The sequence below is a fragment of the Erithacus rubecula genome (genome assembly GCF_903797595.1).
Source record: "Erithacus rubecula genome assembly, chromosome: 4".
Classification (NCBI taxonomy): Eukaryota; Metazoa; Chordata; class Aves; order Passeriformes; family Muscicapidae; genus Erithacus; species Erithacus rubecula.
The window spans coordinates 27,548,350-27,568,228 of record NC_136686.1 but is presented as its reverse complement, the minus strand read 5'-3'; the positions used below and the strand labels follow the sequence as shown (position 1 = coordinate 27,568,228).

At 37.0% G+C, this 19,879-nt stretch overlaps 1 protein-coding gene across 4 annotated transcripts in view; it reads right to left on the bottom strand.

The window, feature by feature from the left end:
- Positions 1 to 19,879, bottom strand: part of VEZT (vezatin, adherens junctions transmembrane protein) — a 47,324-nt gene that overhangs the window by 26,502 nt on the left and 943 nt on the right. For all 4 annotated transcript variants that reach the window (XM_079303229.1, XM_079303228.1, XM_079303227.1 and 1 more), the window contains exons 2-3: positions 6,771 to 6,905; positions 1,508 to 1,597 (exon numbers count right to left, since the gene is read on the bottom strand). In XM_079303229.1, the coding sequence (XP_079159355.1) occupies positions 1,508 to 1,597; positions 6,771 to 6,905 (225 nt within the window). The remainder of the gene's footprint in view (positions 1 to 1,507; positions 1,598 to 6,770; positions 6,906 to 19,879) is intronic.

Below are 19,879 nucleotides of genomic sequence, written 5' to 3'. Positions count from 1 at the left end.
TCTGGCAAACTTTAGGGAGTTAGTTAGTTGCAGATTTGATGCCTTAAGCATTTGCTATTTTTCCCCCAACTACAGCTCTTCAAGACAAACACGCAATCCAGGAAGACAAACACAACCACCAGAGAAGCCCCCTGAAATTTTCATTTGCATACTGCACCAAACCATAATTACTTCAAGTTAAGAATGTCAAAACAAAACTGAACGAACACTGAACATGTGCATTCCTGCATCTAGCTAATTACAGAAGAGAAAAGAGAATATTTCTGAAAAGCCTCTAGAAGCTTTTAACACAAGTGTGACATTTCACAGTACAAAATCTGTTTCATTTTGCCACTGACAGAATGAGATTCTTTATGAAACCATAAGGTAACTAGTTTAGATATTTTATTCCATGCACAGATGTCACCTCAGATAACTTTCATTCTACTTTCAATGGAAAACATTTGTTTCAGGACTGTGTGCAAGAGGAAACTCTGCCCTCCTCCGATGCATCCTGTGTCATTTCAATACTCTGCTGGAGTATGCAGCAGGACAAACATGTTTTCCATGTTCTTCAGTTATGCCTCCATCTCAAGAAAGTAAGGTTAAAAATTGCTTTTAAGATAATACCCTTGATTCATAGGGGAAGAGGAAGAAAAAAGTCAATCAAAGATCACAAATGAAAGATTTTCAGAGGAAATTTTGTCCTTCTGAGATAAAGGAGAACTGGAATACAGCAGAGCTTTGTGAGAAATGGAAAATTCTAACTTCTTACGTTGATCAATATTTTCTTTTGAAGCTCCATTTGAAGTAATCATTCTTATATCGAAGTAGAAAAAAAGAAAAATCAAGATTCTAGATTCTGGAACAGTCTGACTAAAGTGACATTTGGAAGCCATACTAGTAGTGTGAAGGAGCTGGGTACAAGTTAAAGCAGATGTAGACAAGCCCAGACTGGAAAGTGGTGCTGCAGAGAAAGAGCAGCAGGTTTGCTTTGCCTTTCCCAAAAGCAGAAGCCATGTAGAAACAAAGAGGCCAGGATGGGTCCAGGGCCAGTACAGCTGCACTGTGCTGGTGCTGTGCCTGAGCTAACAAGCTCAAAAAGAGGGTGAAGCAATACTCAGCTGAAGCTCTAGAACCTTTTGTCTTATATGGTCTCTACAAGGCACTAGGCTGCAACATGTGGGCTTTCTCAGTCAGCATCTCCCCACTGCCTTCCACCAAAGGGGTACTTATACTGGAATTAAACTCATTTCAGCTCTCAAGAATTTCTTTATTTCTCACATATTATCTTCCAGATTCTGAACATCTTCAACCTGGCTACTGATACTACTCCTGTCCTTTTGTGTCCAATTTGGCACAGTAAATGAAAACCAGAATTAGTATTATCTAAAGAATAAGTAATACTCTTAGAGCCAAAACAAACAACACAGACTAAATATGTTTTTTTCAGAGGATGAGATACAGAGGAGAGGAAGACCTGTGGATTAGGAAAGGAAATGGAAAAATAAAAAAAGTGATCACTTACCAGTCGGTGAAGTATGTCATCATTTTTCTTATACTGTGGAAAAGGAAACCAGCTTCTAAAAAACTCAACTAGTTTTGACAGGATGTCTTGCTGAAAGGAACAGAGATTACTCCAATTAAAAAAAATTTAAAAAACAACAAAAATCAAAGCCAAAATTAAATAAATAACAGCAGACAGTCTTTATTTCTGCATTTGATTTTCTTGTTAACTCAGACCAAGTACCTGCAAGGAAGTTTCATTTACTATGTCTGGCCTAACTTCAGAGTACACTAAGAGAACATCTGCTTCCCGTCAGTTTGCTTGAGAACAAGAGAATAAAACCTTCAGTAACCCCACCTATTTGGAGCATAATAGATTGTTATGTTGCTCTGTTAAAAATAACTACAGCTAAGATTAGATTGATCTCCAGTTGGCAGCTACTGCATTGATAAAGACTTTCTCTCTCCTGGGGGATAAAAACCCAAAGGTTAAATGACTGACAGGCTGAAAAAAAGTGAAAGACCAGAACAGGAATAACCTCTCCTCACTGCAGCCTGGGCACAAGACTCCAGAGGAATTGTCAACAGAGACAGGGAGAGTGATGGTAAGAGCAGGAAATGCCCCAAAAACACCCAGTCCACACCAGGTACTCTGTGTGTGTACCAGTACTGTGTGCCACCAGGTATTTTGTCTCTATGCTGCTTCCTACCCAACCTAAATCCACACTTTTGTCTGAGCTGTAAAAATAACTTCAGATGCCACTAATAGAGGGACTGCCTCTCAGTCATCACACATTCTACTCGTGTGTTTCCTAAAATAAGAGGAATTACAGATTATAACTGAATAGATGCATGGCTTTGCTTCAGTCTGCAGCCATTCAATTACCACAGCTTTTGACACATCATTCTATCTACTTTCCTCAGACTGAACTGACAGGAAGTATTTTTCAAAATATTTAGTTATATATATTTCATGAACCCTGAGGCCCTGTCTCAATCTTCAGACTGCTGACATGTAATACAATCAAATAGAATGTTTGTAAAAAAAAATTAATTGTGAAGTGCTTACATTTTGTGGCACTTTGTTTTAAAATAATAAAACAAAACCCCATACAGATTCTAACAGCTCAATGTATAAAAGATGACAGCTTCTGTTTCTCCTTCTTGTTTGGTTTTTTTTTCATTTTTTATTCCCCTCTTGTTTGTATTTTTGTTTTTTTGTTTTCCCCTTAACTACAAGTGGGAAATAGAAAAAACCCAAGCAACAGGAGCTCTGAGTTTTGTAATTAACCTGTGTCCAGCCTGACAGCCTTCTGAAAGGCAGTGTGACCAGTCTGGTGCAGCAATCCAGGGCAGAACAGCCTTAATGTCAGGAACTGTAACCCTAAGACCCTTATGCTTCCACAATGTTTGAAATAACTTGTTTTGGTGCCTGTTTAAGTAATCTAACTCAAGTTTTTCTTTACAAATGTCTCATCTTTCTGTACAATTAGATTTTGAGATCTATGCCACAAGGAAGTGTTTTTAGGTCAGTGAAGAGGTAAACCAGTGACAGGGATCTCATAATGATAGCTCTTCCCGAAACACTGACATCATTGTGGTTTAATGGGAGGAGCTATCCCTGCAATTCACACTTAAGACTATGGAATAAATCCAAGTGATTGTATTTTGATGTTGCTCAAGGGCAACGACATAAGTCAAAAGAATGTTCACTAACTGCAGCACAGATCATCCTTCAAGTTTTTTGCAAAGTGGTGCAAAACGAAATAAAATTTTCTAATTATTATTTGTAGAAAATTGAAATCAAATGAACAAAGGTCTTGCTCTGCATTTGAATTTCAGACAAGTATTTCACTGAAAAGTACTTTTCCCTGTACATTGAAAACAGGGCATGGAAAGAATCATCCATTTAATTTAAGAATGTGCCCCTTGAATCCTATCATTTTCAACTGCTTAGCCTTTGGAAGTCTTTGGATTTTTATAATGAACATTTAAACTACACCACGGATAGTTTTACACTGCTACCAGCTTACTAAGTTAGACTGTGGAGTTACTGAGAAAACCCTAGCATGCTACATAAGCAATCTTTTAGTTTATTCTCCATGGTTTAGCTTAAAATTAAAGATCTGAGCCTGCATAAACACTCAACAGGCAAGTCTGTGCTTGAAAATACAAAACAAGACAACCCACTGTCTTGGGCTGTGACCCAATAGAGTACAGCAACACACTGAATTATTCACATCCTTGGAATAGTGTCTCACAGTTTGCATTCCCATTGGGAGTGTTACTGACAAGTAAAACTACTTTCACCAACACACAAGTCAGGTCCTGTTGCCAATGCTTCTGGAGTATTCTTCCAGCTTTAGAACAACACTCAGTCAAACTCTGTAAACTAAACAACAAAGATGCATAACTCCTATAATTTAAAAAAAATATTAGCATAGTACATGCACATCTTAGGTAAATTAATTTGAATCTGAAAAATAATTCTAAGGACTATTTCTCATTTGTGGAGAAATTCTTCAGAAGAAGATAATACTACACGTTGAATACCTTGCATTAAGTGTGTGGGAAGTCCTAGACAAAGGAGTGGTCCCTCTGCCATCCCACATCAGGTCACCTGCACAGCTACTCAGGGCTAGCCCCAACACAATTGTCAGAAGCTGCCTACAGCACCAGCTCTGTTCTAATAACAAAATATCATCATATCTAAGGTGGGACAGGACTGACAGCATAATAAATTGAAACATTCAAAATGCACAGTCTGGGAAAATGGCTGAGAAAGGAAAGATGTAAATGGGAAGTGATAAATTCAGTGAAGATTAAGCAGAATTACCCAAATGGGATTTAACTCCAGAAAACAAGTCTAGAAGCTCTTACTAGCAGTGCTTATGAGTATCAAGTGATCATGAGATCAGGACTTTAGCTGCAACTTTCTCCACATATAGGATCAGCCAGGAACACTGCACCTACAATTACTATGCTAAATCACATCTCCATAATCCCTCAGATGGGAGCTTGGCATTTCATCAGCCCCCAAAACAAAACCTTAAAACACCTTTACAGCTTTTTAACTCAGTGTTCATTAAGACCATGTTCCAATTAAAAAAAAAAAAAAAAAAAGAGGCCGAGAAACCACCATCGAAATCACATGTCCTGAGAAGTATTTAAAATGTGCTTCAAATTCAACTGGTTCCTCTGTATTTCCTTATGCCTGAACCATGCACTCTGTTTGGCAGGACAGCTAGAAATATTTGTATCAGTCACTAGGAACCTTTTTCTTCTCAGATTTCTTTTTTCAGCCCCTGAAGATACCAAAGTAGACCTTTGCTGCATCAAATTCTTGCTGCATGTCACCTGCTTGCAGCTGCACAAGGTTCCCACTTGATTGAACATAAGAGGAGGAAATTATTTCAACTCAAAGACAAAGCAATACTCCAGCTTTACATTTTTATTTTAATGAAGTGTTTAAGGCATTTGGAAACCTGCTTTTCAGAACAGAAGGGAAGTGATATACACATACTGGGAATCACTCAGTGTGGAACAGCATCTGTTCCCTATAATCATAGTTACATCAAGCCTCAAGGAAGATCATTTTATGTTAGGACTGTGGGTAGGTACATATTCAGAAGTCAGAAACCATTTATTTTCCAGACATTTCACCATTTCAGTAGACTAGGCCAGTGAAGGCCAAGAGAAGGGAAATAGTAACAGTCTCATGTAAAACTGAGGAAATTACTTGATAGGAATGCAAATTATTTGTCTGTATGTCATAAAAAAGTAGCAACAAAGCCTCAGATCCTCCTAAATCCAGTTTACTTTTCTAAATGTGTGGCCAGCTGCCTCTCCCTCCTTTTCTTTCCTATTGAGACACCCTATCAAAATGGGACACAGAAATCAAATGACAAAAACAGACTTTCTGACATCAGATTACAAAAGAAAAATGTTAACTCTTCCCAGCTGGTACTGGAATTGCAGCAGGAACAACCTATGACAATTTATCACTAAAAATTACACACTGATTTCTTCCTCATTTCCACTATGTATCCTTGTCTAGACAGAGATGAGACAATGTGAACATCACCTACTGTTTGTAAGAAATGGACAGCCCATTTTCAAGCACCCACTCCCTTCAAGTTGCAAGGTAAACCAGGAAGAATTACTTCTACATCTGACAGAATACTGGAGGAATTGCTGCCAACACAATAAAATTAAGTGTAAAATGCTTGAGGGGAAGGGAGGGGAAAAAACCAGAATACCTGAGGTTTTTAAAAGCAGTATATCTTAATACTTTTGAGGTTCTTAACTCCACAGCATTTTTGTATAAAATTCAGTGGAAATTATACACACAAGCACAATATCACACTGATTTTCTGACTGCCACAAAATTAACTATGCAAAATAATGTAGCTGTCAGTCCATGCATTACTTCATAGAAACCAACAGAGTATCAACCAATGAAATATCATCCTACTTTTTTAATTAACAGTGAGCAAATGTTAACATTTAATAAATAAATAAACAAATATTTAATCAAATCTTCCTACACTAAGTCAGAATAGGTATCTTCAGTGTAAATACACCACAAAACAGCCATTAGCTTTAAAGAGAAAACATATTTTCAGGTGGTTTTTTGAGGGTTATGGTGAATACTAGCTGACAATTCTGAAAACCAAAAGTGGTAGACCTAATATTTCCATGAATACTTTCAAAGGTAGCTCAAAATAAAGAAAATTGTGAGCTAAATCATTATTTAAATTCAGCCTTGCTTTGTGACCAGTGATAGAAGCAATCATTATTAGAAATGCAGTAACTATCCACATCAACTATCTCATTCAGATTGGTTACTGCATTTCTGCTTCCCAGAAATCCTCTTTCTTAATATGTTTTGTCACAGAGAAACTATACTTAGCAACTGAATGCCTGGGAAGGGCTGGAAACTATAAATATTCCGTTCTAGAAAATTACAGGTTCTATTCCCAGAATGTCATGCTAAGCTAACATAATAAGATCCACTACATAAGATAATTTTCAACACTCAAAAAATGATTTATCAAAGCTTCTTGCTCCCCTAGCTTACGTAAGTGCAAAGAAACACTCCAAACTATACTGATTAACCACAACTTCAAGATATGGTAATGGGCTGAGGTTCATTGTCTGGGGGTTTTTGCCTTTGTGTTTTTAAATACAGGAAGTGATTTCTCTCTCTTCTGGTTTCTACTATTTGTGAAGCAATGCAGTTCTCTTGTGAGAAGAAAAATATTCAGCAACAGGAGAGTGCTCACCTTCTGGGCAGCACGCACAGTCTGCTCTCTTTGGCTTTCTGCTGCTGCACATTGCTCTGCCTTCTGTGACACTGATGAACATACTTCAAAATCTGTGTGTCCCAAATCCTGCAGATATTGGTACAGTGGGGAATTCTGAAAAGGGAGTTATAAAAAGAAAAAGGAAAAAAAACCCCAATGTTATAAATCATTCGTGTTTCCCACAAAACACCACTGTGAATTCAGCAACCACACAACCAGCAATGAAAGGATTGAGAAATGGAAAAAAAAATTAGAAAAAGGCTTCTGTTCTCTCCAAGGATGGTACTAGTATTCCGGCTTTAAAAAAACAAATCCCACAGCACATAAACAAAAAAAAACCCTCAACCCCTAAAAACTGCTGACAAAATGAATGATTTACAAACAGTCCTTAATAAAACAGAAAAAGAATGGAATTCTGATCACCAGAGAATAGTGATATTTAGAATGATTAGATATTCATCTATATAGATCTGCAAAATTTCTTCTTGTCATCTATACCGGTATCTGGATTTACTTAGCTCTTATTTTTCAGTTTACAACTATATACATGCCAGTATCTAGGACATATTTGATGGAAACAATACCTAAGATAACTCCAGTTCTGCTCAGGACATGTAAAAAAACTTAATTTTTAAGAGAAATTCTCACCAATCTGTCTGATACAGCCTAGTTAGACAGGGATTAATTTAGACCCCTGAAAAATTTTATCAATGAGAGTATGCAAACACTATCCAACTGTATAGAAAGAACACCAATATATCAATTTAATATATTATCAACCAAAATACTATATATAAAAAGTAAAAACTTTACAGTAAATGATGCACAGTTGTGGAAGCCTGCAGAAATAACCACCAACAGAACACCTACCACTAATAGTTACACTGACTGTCACTAACTTGCTGGTGCAAACTGTGAAGGGGCTCACCTAACTCTGACTGTGCACCAGCACAGCCAAATCTCAGACTGCTTGCCATGAAATAAAATTTGGAAGCTATCATTCATACCAGCTGAACAAATTCACTTATTACCTCTAGGAATTTTGTTAAACCTATCACCTAAGTACTATTTTAATCCCTCTTAACTATTTAAAGCATCCAAAATCATACTTGTGTTTACTGTTTCAGTTACTCACAACAGACTCAGCATCCAGTCATTACCTGAAACTTAAACATTCATACCAACTCACAGGTACAGACAATCACACTCACCCACAATGACAATGATTGTGCAAAACACTAGGATAGGTTAATGACTCATTTCCTTGTCAGAATATTTCCAGTGTGACAACACAATCCTATGTTTTTCTCCAAGTATCCTTCTTCCATGGTTGAGTACTTTTTCAAAATGCATCCAACTCTAATTGTTCTGGATTGGCTGTTTCTCTCCAAGTAGAATATGCTATTTTAGTGGAATTCCTTAATTAAAATGGAAGAGAAAATGTAATAGACTAGAACACTTGTTCTATTTAAGACACTGTTAAATTCACCTAATAACTTCAGGACAAAACTGAGAATATGCATGGATATGCATAACCTTGTCTTGTTAAAGCAGCTTTCATTCAGAGCCAGGCTGCACACTGCCAACACACCTGGAACAACCTGAACACCTCCACACAAGAATTTCTAGGGTGACATGGAATTTTCCCCATTTAGATGAAGACACAGACAAAGCAGTGGGTGAGCAAATAATGTTTTCTTCAAAAGTCATAGTTATAAGACTTGCTGCAGGCAGAACTTCAAGGAAATCACATCTAGGCTCTTGGCAAACCTGACTATCATCTTGACCATACTTGCCATGAGCAAGGCCAGCCATCATAAGACATGACTATTCTTGTATTTTATTGGCACTAACCAACATACAGAGAGCTGGAAAAATAACCCAAAAATACTAAGGAGTCTTTCTACTACTATCTCAGGGTGCACCTTTCTTTGGGGTCCATGATGAGATAATTTTTTAAAAGCTGATCAAGGAAACTGGTCTATTTCTGTTCAGAATAGATCCACTTCTTCATAAAAATGGATGAAGAAAGGCAGAACGAGAGGTAGAGACAGGGACTACCCACTGACAACAGAATGATCTAAAATGCTGAAAGCTATCACTAGTAAGGGAAATATGGCACAGATGTAAGAATGCCCAGTCCTTCCCTTATACTGGTTACCTAGCTACATCACAACCTTCCATCTAACTGTAATTTGTAGGTTTTCTACATTACAGAAACAGCAAAAGATACACAATCTCTCCAAATGTTAATGAAATTTCAGCTCCTAACTAGGAAGAATAATTTTATTTGTTCTTATAATTAAGGTAGAATATGGGTACCTTACTAGTTTTATATAAATCCTTTCTGATTAACTCTTAGAAGGCTTTTACTTGATCTTGTAATGGGTAAATTTACACTCTCTTTTATCACTGTTCAGAAATGGAAATCAGTTTTCTGACTATTATCTTAGGAAATGAAAATTAATTAAAATTTAATGTGAATGTTATTCCTTTAAGTAGATAATGGGTCTTCTCTTTGAGTTTCTCGGAAAGTACTCAGGCTACAAAATCTTCCTCTAACAGATTTCTTTGGCTCCACATGCTTTGTCTATCCCATTCTTTCTAAAATATTCTTAGCAGAACTTGCATATTGGAAAACTCCTGTATTTTTATAAACTTTAATTACCAAGAACTATGCTGTGACTAAAATTCCTTATGTAAGTAAAACCACCATTGTTCCCCTTTCTGAATCCATTAGAAGCATGCATGATGTGAGTAAAGAAAGCAGTGATTAAGAATTGGGTTGAGGCCCTTCTGAAATTAAATTATTGGGAATCTTAACAAACTAATCACAAAAATCTTCCATTAAGAATGAATTGTGTAGCAAAGGCAGCTTCACATTCTGTTTAGAAAAATCTAAAGATTACACCCCTATTAGAAATACCATAGATGGCATACATACATTAGTCTATGCTAACATAAACCACACTATTTATTTATTTATTGTATTCAATTTTTCCTACTGTCTAACAACCCTGTCAATTGCAAAGCTGTGTGGTCTGCATAATTCATTGTTGTTTATAATCAAAAGAGGAAAAAATGGAGGCTGTCTCCACGAATCTATAGAGAATATCTTCCATGACATGTAAGTAATGAAAAAATCTATTACTAGAAAATCCAAATCTAGAAAATCCATTAAAGTAATTTTTAAAAGTTGAAGGATAGATTTTATGTGTGGACATTCATACAGAATTTCCAATATTATCAAGGAACCAGAAAATTATTAAATATGCAACTACACAACTGCAACGTGATATCATTAAAATATCCTATTTTGTATACTCTGTTTCAGTACAAGAGGCAGAAGTATTACACTTAATGCTTACAAAGCATGTTTCATCCTCACAAAGCTCTAATAGCAATAATTAAATCTCCTAATGTGTCTTATGTGTGACAAATTATAGCTCTGAGTTTTTAGCTTAGATCCTTACCCAAACCTCTCACTCCTAAGTCTTTTTTCCCATAAAAAATATTACAGACATGCACATATTCTTGAACATGCACTTCTAACTGTAAGAAAAGTTCCTTGGTTTCAACTCATGCTGTTGTTCATCAGAGCTGTCAGGCTCAGCTGCTTTCACCTGCAAATATCACAATAATATTAAAAATATATACTTCTTGTTTGGGGTAAATAGGAGGCCTCTGTCTTATTTCCTCACAATTTTCTTTTTGCCCAGAATTCATACATTCCTTTTACAACAGTCCAACACTAAAAAGGGGGGAAAAAAAGCACAACAGCATGTACATTTCTGCATATGATATAAATGCTTCACTTTCATTTCAAGAAATTCAGGATACACCAGAAAGTTTGTTTTTGCAAGCAGTAATAGGGGGTAATTAAAAAAATAATTGGACTTGTGAAAAAGCTTCTATCTTAGAATGTGAGGTTAAGGGACAGCAAGTTTGTTTCAGTGGATGGCATGAACAGGGAATTTTAAATACAACATATAATCTTCCTATTAATACAGTATATTATTCTACAGGAATCTATTCCAAGCACTTTTGAATTTTTACTTTCAGCCACTCTAGAACCATTAGTATTACTCCCGTTTGACAGTCAGGTTTGTTTGTTTATTTCTAGTTGTCTCTGGCAGAATGACATGGTAATGAATAATGTACAAAGTAGAGAGGGACTTAAAAAAATAATTAAGCTTATTATTACGTTACCATCATACTATCAGTTATTGACAGGAAATATTATCTAAAGTAAGTGATATCAAAACAAGTTTTTTCAGTAATATGCTGTATTTGTTTCTAAAGTTTCCTCCAAGTTGCTGCCACTTCTTATAAGTCCCTTTCTGAGACACAGGGGACAAGGATTACATTTATGGCCAGGGCATTTTTAAAAATTACGTTAATTGTCCAAAATGAGTGCTGGAAATGAAACAGTTCCAGAACAGACAGAAGACTAAAAGCCATTCTTCCTTGATGTACTTTATACAGATTATATAAGAAAAAAAATTGTTAACAAGTGAAGCAAGATAGTCAGAAACAGCTGATGTACTGAGTAGAAACAAGATTTTTGAAAGTTTGAAGAATCAAAGTTTTCTATGGGCTCAGCAGAGACCAACAGAAAAAAACCCACTTATCTTTTAATTACTTTTCTAATTTGCTGTAGTAATACTGCAAAGTCATTCAACTGTAACCATTTACAGGACAGTATAGGTTTATCTAAGCTCCCATTAACAGAATCAAGAAAGAAAATCCTTTCCTCCTCATTCATAACTCCATGAGCATATTGATTGTAGATCCATACTGCTAAAAATTATTTCACTCACATATATGTTTAATTACAAATCCCCTTTTTTCATTGCTGAAAGTGGTTGAGACTCATTCTAAACCCAGGTTATATTTTGTAGGATTAAAGAATAGTCCACTAAATTACTGTGGGTCTTTAACACTTCTCCAATGCTTATTTTAATAGAGCACTGACTTGGGTTAGGAAAAAAATCATCTAAACTGAAGTCTAAGCATTGTGTTTGCAACTATAAGACAGTAAATATTAAAAAAAAAGTCAAGATCAAGGTGAACACTAGAAGATAATAAAACATAACATTGCTTACTTCTAAGTGATGGAAAGGCTGTATTAGTAGAGAATTCCCTAGCCTCAGAAAAGAGTTTGCTTTTGACAGATAAATACTCAAATACTTGCATCTATTACAAGGCTGTAATAAGGCCTTGTAAGGACAGATAGTGCACTTTAAAATTTGAGGCATTTGGTGTGTATTCTGAGAAAAACCTTTGCAAGTACACATCAGGTAAGACAGTGTTAGCTTTCAAAGCCTTGTTACAACAGCAGCTGAAAATCAAAACCACACCCAATTATTTTTGCTGATGCATCATGAAGCAAATGACTCAGGATTTCTCCAATAAAGACAGGGGCTTCCTTCACCCACCTTATTTTCTATGATAATTTTGTCACTTAGTAGCTAATGAAACAGATTAACCTTAGAAGTAGTATTTAATGACATTGGACAAAGTAAGAGGCTTAAAGATCTCCTCTTAAAATATGGATGTTATTCAAAGCTGAGCTTTCCCATCTGTCAAAAACATTGTGGGACCACCTTAAGCCACCTCCAAAATAACTATGAATTATGAATTATCTGCTTAAAGTCCTAAAAGATCAAACATTTCTACCAGAATGATAGCAAATGCTAAGGTATGCTGAACATGTGGCTAAACTCAAAACAAATTACCAGTACTGAAATCTTCCCCTCACTCAAAACAGATCTGAAAAAGTTGAGCTAACACTCACAGACAGTGCGATCTTTGTCTCCTGGAGGAGCGTATTCCATTTTTCTCTTTGGTACTGCTCCCATGCACCTGAGAGAATGTCGCCCACCTCCCCGTTTCTTTCTGCTTGTCCCTCCAGGATGATCCGAGACGAGGATGAGAAGAAGCCGTCAGTGGAAGTGCACCTGTGTCCCTGCACAGTGGCATTTTCCTCACAGCATCAGCGGATGCCGTTTGAAACTTCCCAGGATCATGCGATTTCTCCTGACTAATGTGGCTTTCTAACTGGGAGGAGGGAGATGAGGATGACAGATTGCTAAAGGCTTTTAAAAAGATGCTGCTTGAAAGAATTATTGCACATTGATCTCGTATTCAGCCATTAATAAGACTTTCCAAGCAACAGTATTTAAAAGCCTTGGTCATATTCTCCTGGCTGGTAACCACCTCCTCCTGAGCACCGACTGACAAAGAGCCAGGCGCTGCTGACAGGGCTAATATTAGACAATGACTTCAAGGCAGCCAAAGAGTCATTTAGATTTCCTATTCTGCTTTCCCCGCCACAGCAGCACAGACCTTGGTTTCTCCAGCACTACTGTATCATCTGATTTAGTAGTAGGCTCTGAGAACTACTTTAAAGCCATTAATCCTTTACTGTTCCCAGATATTTTTTGATGCACAATATCTTGGCCAGTGGCAGGCTCAGACTGGGGGGGGTGGCATGGGGCTGGGTCAGGGGAGGTCTGGGTTGGATATCAGGAGAGAAATTTTTACCTTGGGGGTGGCTGAATACTGGAGCAGGGTCCTCAGGAAGGTGGCCAGGGCATCAGGCCTGTCTGAGTTCAGGAAGCATTTGGAAAATGCCCTCAGGACTATGATGTGATTATTGGGGTGTCCTACATGGGGTCTGGAGTTGGGCTTGATGACCCAGTTGGGCCCCTTCCAATTCAGTATATTCTGTGATTCTATTATATGTATCTATTTTGCATGGACTCGTGTCTTCAAGAGTTTGGGAAGTTTTATAATCTATGTATATTTCTGTATCACTGTATCTCTGACATGGGAATGCTCTTTCCTTTGCACTGTACAGCAGCTGGTTACACATTACTGCCATCATGGAAAAGCACTAGAAAAAAATATTACATACTAGACAAAGCACTGAAATTCACTGAGAGCTATGCACTGTTTATCCATTCAAAAGTGCACCTGCAAATGCAGGTGAAAAGCTGAGAAGGTCCTTTCTGACAGAGATGAAAAATACTGGAAAAACTGCAAGTAAAAGTGGTAAGCGTTACTTTCCCTGAAGGACAAGGTAAGAAGCCAGCCAACTCTGTAGCTGGAGTTTTGGGTAGGAAGTCACTCATCATGCTGGTTATCAGACTAGGCTGATGATACAGCAAGGCTGGTTTGCTTTATACCAGTCACTAACACACAGATTTACTTCTTCATTTACATTTAAAACTATTAATTAAATTAAGGCATTTGGCTGGTAAACTAGTTAAGTATTTCTGACACATTTTTGAAACCTCTTTAAAACATTAGCTCTAAATAATCAACTTATCTACTACAGATCATGTAAATTCTTACTCCTGATGACAACACACTGTGCAAGCATCTTTACTGAAGAAAAAGGCATTCAAGGAACAAAAGGCAATCACATTATGAAGATTAAGAGAGAAAACTATACTGAGCAATTCCTTCTATTCCAGTGTCTCAAGGAAGTTGATTTATGACTTGAAGTTGTAAGAGGAGTACTGCAGTTTTAACGGTCTGTAAACGACTCCAAAGCTACCAATACAGAGGAAGATTTACAAACAGACCTCAAAATTTACTCTGAATCAACATGTACTTTCATCTTAAAATTTTCTATTAAAAATAGTAACGGCAATATAGATTTACACACTATATGGCCCATATAATACTTTTATCCATTTGTTCTGCTATCCAGAAATGCTTGATGAGTTGACTTGGCCTCTGCAAAAACCAGACTGTTCTTCACATAGTTTTAAGCTTGCAGTTTATTTTATTTTCTCTCTGGTATCACCTGCTCCCAGTCATATGATGAAAGTCTGTTCTCCCCTTCAACTTAGCAAACTGCTGAGAAGCAAAATATCTGAAACAGTCCATCCATCACCAACCCAAGTGCCTGTAAGTTCACTGCAATCCTCAGCAGAGCCATCTCCCCAGGCTGCATCTGCACGGTCAGTTTAATCTGCCGTGACCAGGGGCACAGCAGAAAGCTGCACTACCACTCTAGAACACTGATGGTAGTATTTATGCAGCCAGGTGATGGGATGGAACAAGGAAACAATCTGATAGAAAAAAACTAAGATGGATTTTTTTTTTCTCATTCTTAGCTAAATTAGTTTGTCTAATCAGTCTCCTGAGCCACTGTGCAGCATCACCCACAAATCCACATGCCAGCATAAGGAAGAGGAGGGGAATGAACTGCAAAAGAGGAGTGCAGCCCAAACACCTCTTCTGCCAACAGCCCACACTTCAGGCAGACAAAGCACAGTCCTGAAACCAGCTCATTAAAATGACAAGTGAACTGTGGCTTTGACAGAGCTGTATATTTAAAACTGGCTTTATTTCATGCATATGTAAAAAATAAGAGTACTTCATCTTTAGGACACCCAATACTCAGCAAGAAAGGAAAGAACACATACACAATTTATGTGGTATTGTTCAGTCTTTCTACTGAGCCAAACAATCCCAAATTTAAAAGTCTTGACTTACAGTAATGATCTAGAATAAAACATTAGATTCCACAGTGATGCAACCATCTTGACACACAGCCAGCTATTCTTTAACATGTATTTCTACTAGTACTGAAAGAGTTAATGAATAGCAATATTAAGTAAATAATATGGACAGAACTGGTTGTAGGAATGGCACAAGACTCATGAATTAATTAAAACAATATCTCAAGTGAGAAAATATTTTTCCTAATTAAAAAACTTTCATATGGAAATTTTATGCCAGTGAAATTAATTCAGTACTACACAATTCTGTATGTACATAATTCTACATGCAAAGCCTTGTATTTCAAACACTGCATATGCAAAAGCCCTTAAAAAATCTCAGGTAGGGGCAGTTTGATATTGTGTGTGTCAAAACCATATATTTGTGCACTCTGAGTAGCTTTCTTTTGAATACACAGAATTAAAACAGAAATAACACGTTACCTAGAACCCCTCTACCAGAACTGCTCTAACACAGTAAGGATCACTTTCTGGGATTTCAACAATGGTCTGGGTGAAACTGAAGGAAGGAGCATGTATCTCACACATGAAATGAGGCTGAGAGAAGTGAGACTGGTGAGCCTGGAGAAACCTCAGGGTGGGTCTCATATCCAAAGGAAGAGTGCAAAAAGGAGAGAAATAAGCACTTTTCAGTGGTGCTCAGTAACAGGACCAGAGGCAATGGGCACAAACTGAAACACATGAGGTTACCTTTGAACATCAGGAAATTTTTTTGGTGTGAGAGTGACTGAGTATTGGCACAGGTTGCCAGAGAGATTTCTCTGCATCCTTGAAGACAGTCAAATATCATCTGGATATGGCCCTAGGCCATTCTACATGGCCCTACCAGAGCAGGGTGGCAGAACAGATGACCTCCAGAGGTCCCTCTCAATCTCAAACATTCTGTGCTTCTGTGAGCACAGCTTGAATGTCTATCCAAAGGTTTAAAAAAAAAAAAAAAAAAAAAAAAGCTTGTACAAACTCATTAAAATATAGGACAAATTACACAGCTGAAAGCAGAAATTGGAAGCTGAATATGCAGTATTTGGATCACCTTCATCCCAGTGTTCTGAAAGAATGGGCACAGGAGATGAAAGATGCAGCAGAAAGATTTTTAATAAACCTATAAACTCTAAAGCAGAAAAAATCCAAGCATAGTGCCTATATTTAAAAGAAGAAAAAGCAATCAAGAATATGTCAGGTCTATGAATTTGATCAAAAGTCAACATGCTACTAAGAATAATTATTCTTTCTTACAAAATTCAAAGACAAAGAAAAGAAATGATCATCAAAGAAGATACCACATGGGTTCACCAGAGGTAGATTGTGCCAAACTTACTTGACATCTTTCTTTGATAAGACAGGTAATTTTTTTAAGATAAAGGAAATGCAGAAAGTTTTTATGGACTTTTTACACTATGCTGTATGGGTATGGGCGTGGACTTTTGATACTGGACCATACCAGTAAAGATAAAAAAGATGGGAAAGGAACCAAGTATTTTGATGGCAGAGATAACAGTGGTCTACACTGAATGTAAAGCTATTGGATCAGAAGGTTACTAATGGAGTTCATGAAGAATGAATTTTTGGTCAAAGCTTTTGCATTTTTAAAAGCTTTGATATTTGCCATAATTAAACTTGTATCAAAATCCTTGCTAATGACATTTCCTGATAACACCAAGTAGCATCATACATGCAGAAAAGGACTGAGACATAATAGAAAAAAAACTGGAGGACCTTAAGTGAGTATTGATAATGGCATGCAATTTAAAAAAAGACAACAGCAAGACTTTACAAAGAGGTGTAATAAAAACAAACTCTCCCATAACGTGGAAGCTGTTGATAAAATCAAGAACACAAATGAGTGGTTACTCCATCATATTATATTTGAGTCAAACAGTATGAAAACTTGAAAACATTGTTTGTAGGCCTAGCATGCAAGAAATGAAGCATTCCCAGAAGCAAAAAGTGAAAATTGTTGTATAAGACCCTAGCAAGAATGCTGAGTATCATGCTACAAGACGTGGTAAAAATGACAAACAGAAAAATCTGTTTCATGAAAGGAAGCTAAGATATATTGGTTTATCCAGCCTAACATAACCATGATGGACATCAGGAGAAATTCCTTAACGTGAGGAGTACGTAAGCACTACAGCCCAGGTAGGTTGTGGAGTCACTATCCCTGCAAGTGTTCAAGAAACAACTTAATCATGATCCTAGTTGATAAGGTGGTGATCAGCCAAAGGTTGGGCTCAATCTCAGAGGTCTTTTCCAATCTAAATGTTTCTGTGATTATGTAAATTCTAGAAACAGATAAGAAGTATATAAGCTAACAGAAAATATTAGCTGATACACAAGTAAGTATGAAGTGGCAATGAATAAATTTCCAATCAGAAATTTGATGGCAGTTATAAATCATCCAAGTTCTGACATAACCCCTCCACTGGCATGATGTAGAAATTTAGCTGATTTGAACAAGAAGCCTCTTCAATTTATACACTGAAAAAATAAAACGAGATAAAGGATAAAAAGGAGATCACACTGTCCACACAACAATAAAAAAAACCTAACACAATTCCAGTCTCATACAAATAAACAAAATGCCAAAAATTTCCAGAGGATTCTAAGCTACACTGTAACTGCAGCATGATAGTCTTCCAGGTTTTGTATAAATACTCATCTTAAGCAACTTAACATCAATTTGTCATTTCATGATCTCCCTTAATAAATTCAGACAGACACTAATAAAGAACACCATTTATTGTTCCTCCATCATTTAGAACAATCTGCTCTTCACTGCCATGATTCTTAATTTGTCACGCTGCTGGGTAGACAAGCCCAGGCCCAACATATCAGAGGCACCTCTGTGCTTCTTGAGTTCTGTTCCTCCCCACTGTGTTTGTAGTATTTTAATTAGACGACCAACTGCTTGTAACAAATGCAAGAACTGAAGTGCTGGGACTATTCAGTCAGTGAATAAAAATTACTGCTGCAGGAATTAATTTATAAATTGGACAGAATATGGCAGCATTCAGTGGACAGAATAACTGCCCATCATTCACTATTGTTCAGTCATGATGATCTGCAGTGGCATTTGAACTTGATGAAAAACACTGCTTTCCCAAAGCAGAAATGCAGTGTTTGTGCTTCCTTGCTTTCAAAGGTAAATTAATGCAAAAGATACTTGTAAAGTGAGAAAAATGATTGGTCCTCAGAAGCTCAGAAGTATTTATCAGTAGGCCATCATCTGTTTGATGCTGCAAGAATTTTAATGTGGACACCTGTTATTGATGTTTTTAGGGCCAGCTGGACTGAGCTATGACCCAACAAAACACAAAAAAAATAACCTGGGCATGACCATGATATGGAACACATGAACTGTATGCGAATTTATGGAGCAAATGGGCATTTGCTTCCCTCTCCTACCCATCCTTTTGGATATGAGACACATGAAAGGCACTTCTTTCCTGATTAGGCATTTGTTAGCACACCACGACTCCTTAAAACATCGATCGATATCTTGCTGAAGGGAGCTCCAAACGCACAGAGAAAACAGCTGCTCACAGCAACTGAGGTCTAAATGCTAGAGGCCTTCTTGCAACAGCAATTGCTGAAGAACATGGGATGCAACCTACTGGGGTGCAGAAAAAATTTAGCTGCTTACCAGAAATGATAAATGATTCAGAGGCAGAGTTTGGGATTCAAGAAAACAAAAATTAAAAATACAAATATATTGTAGCATTAACTACCCCAATACTTTTTGGCTCATTGCCAATTCCCATCTCTGGCTCAGGTGTGTGAAGTACACTAATTCAATTCTCTGTGGAGCCTTCATTTTAGAATAGCATGAACCCTGCTGAGTACTCCTGATGATAATTTCAGTGTGTATTTCACAGTACCCATTTTTATGAGTCAGAAGCCCACCCAGTTTTGTAGTCACATCAATCGGCCAACCCAAACAGCCGGGATTTGTCCAATTGATGCTTTTCAGATTTTATTATGATGGACCATAATATATGACAGATCTGTTACTGTGCCACTCAGTACACCTCTAAGTGTGCATGGCTATACACACACACACACACACTTGGTGCAGTAAATGTATCCAAGAGCCTTTATTAGTGATGGAAGTCTGTTCCCAAAACACAAGGATAATACTGAAGAGCACACGTAAGGAGATCTTTGTTATGCAGCAGAACTTTTTCAACCAAAATGGCAGTTGCTGCATGAACTGAAGAACTGTGAAACTGTAAAACAAGTAGCACTTTTACTGAAGAGAGAAATGCAGAAGGCAGACATTATACCTGTGAAATAAACTCTCATCACAGATTTCCTGTATGAAAGGAAGTAATTTAAGATAGCAGCAACATAAACAACGAATCTTATTGTTAGGATTCAAGGTTGGTTGTGGATGAATAAAAAACTTTGTGGTACGGACCAAAGACTTACTACTTACACAGCTGAGAAAAAAATAATATCTTATGCAAGGAGTGTTTTGCATCCTGGTTGAAGGAGAAGCTTTATTGCTATAATAATAATAATTATTATTAATTTTAAAGGCAGCATTCCTCT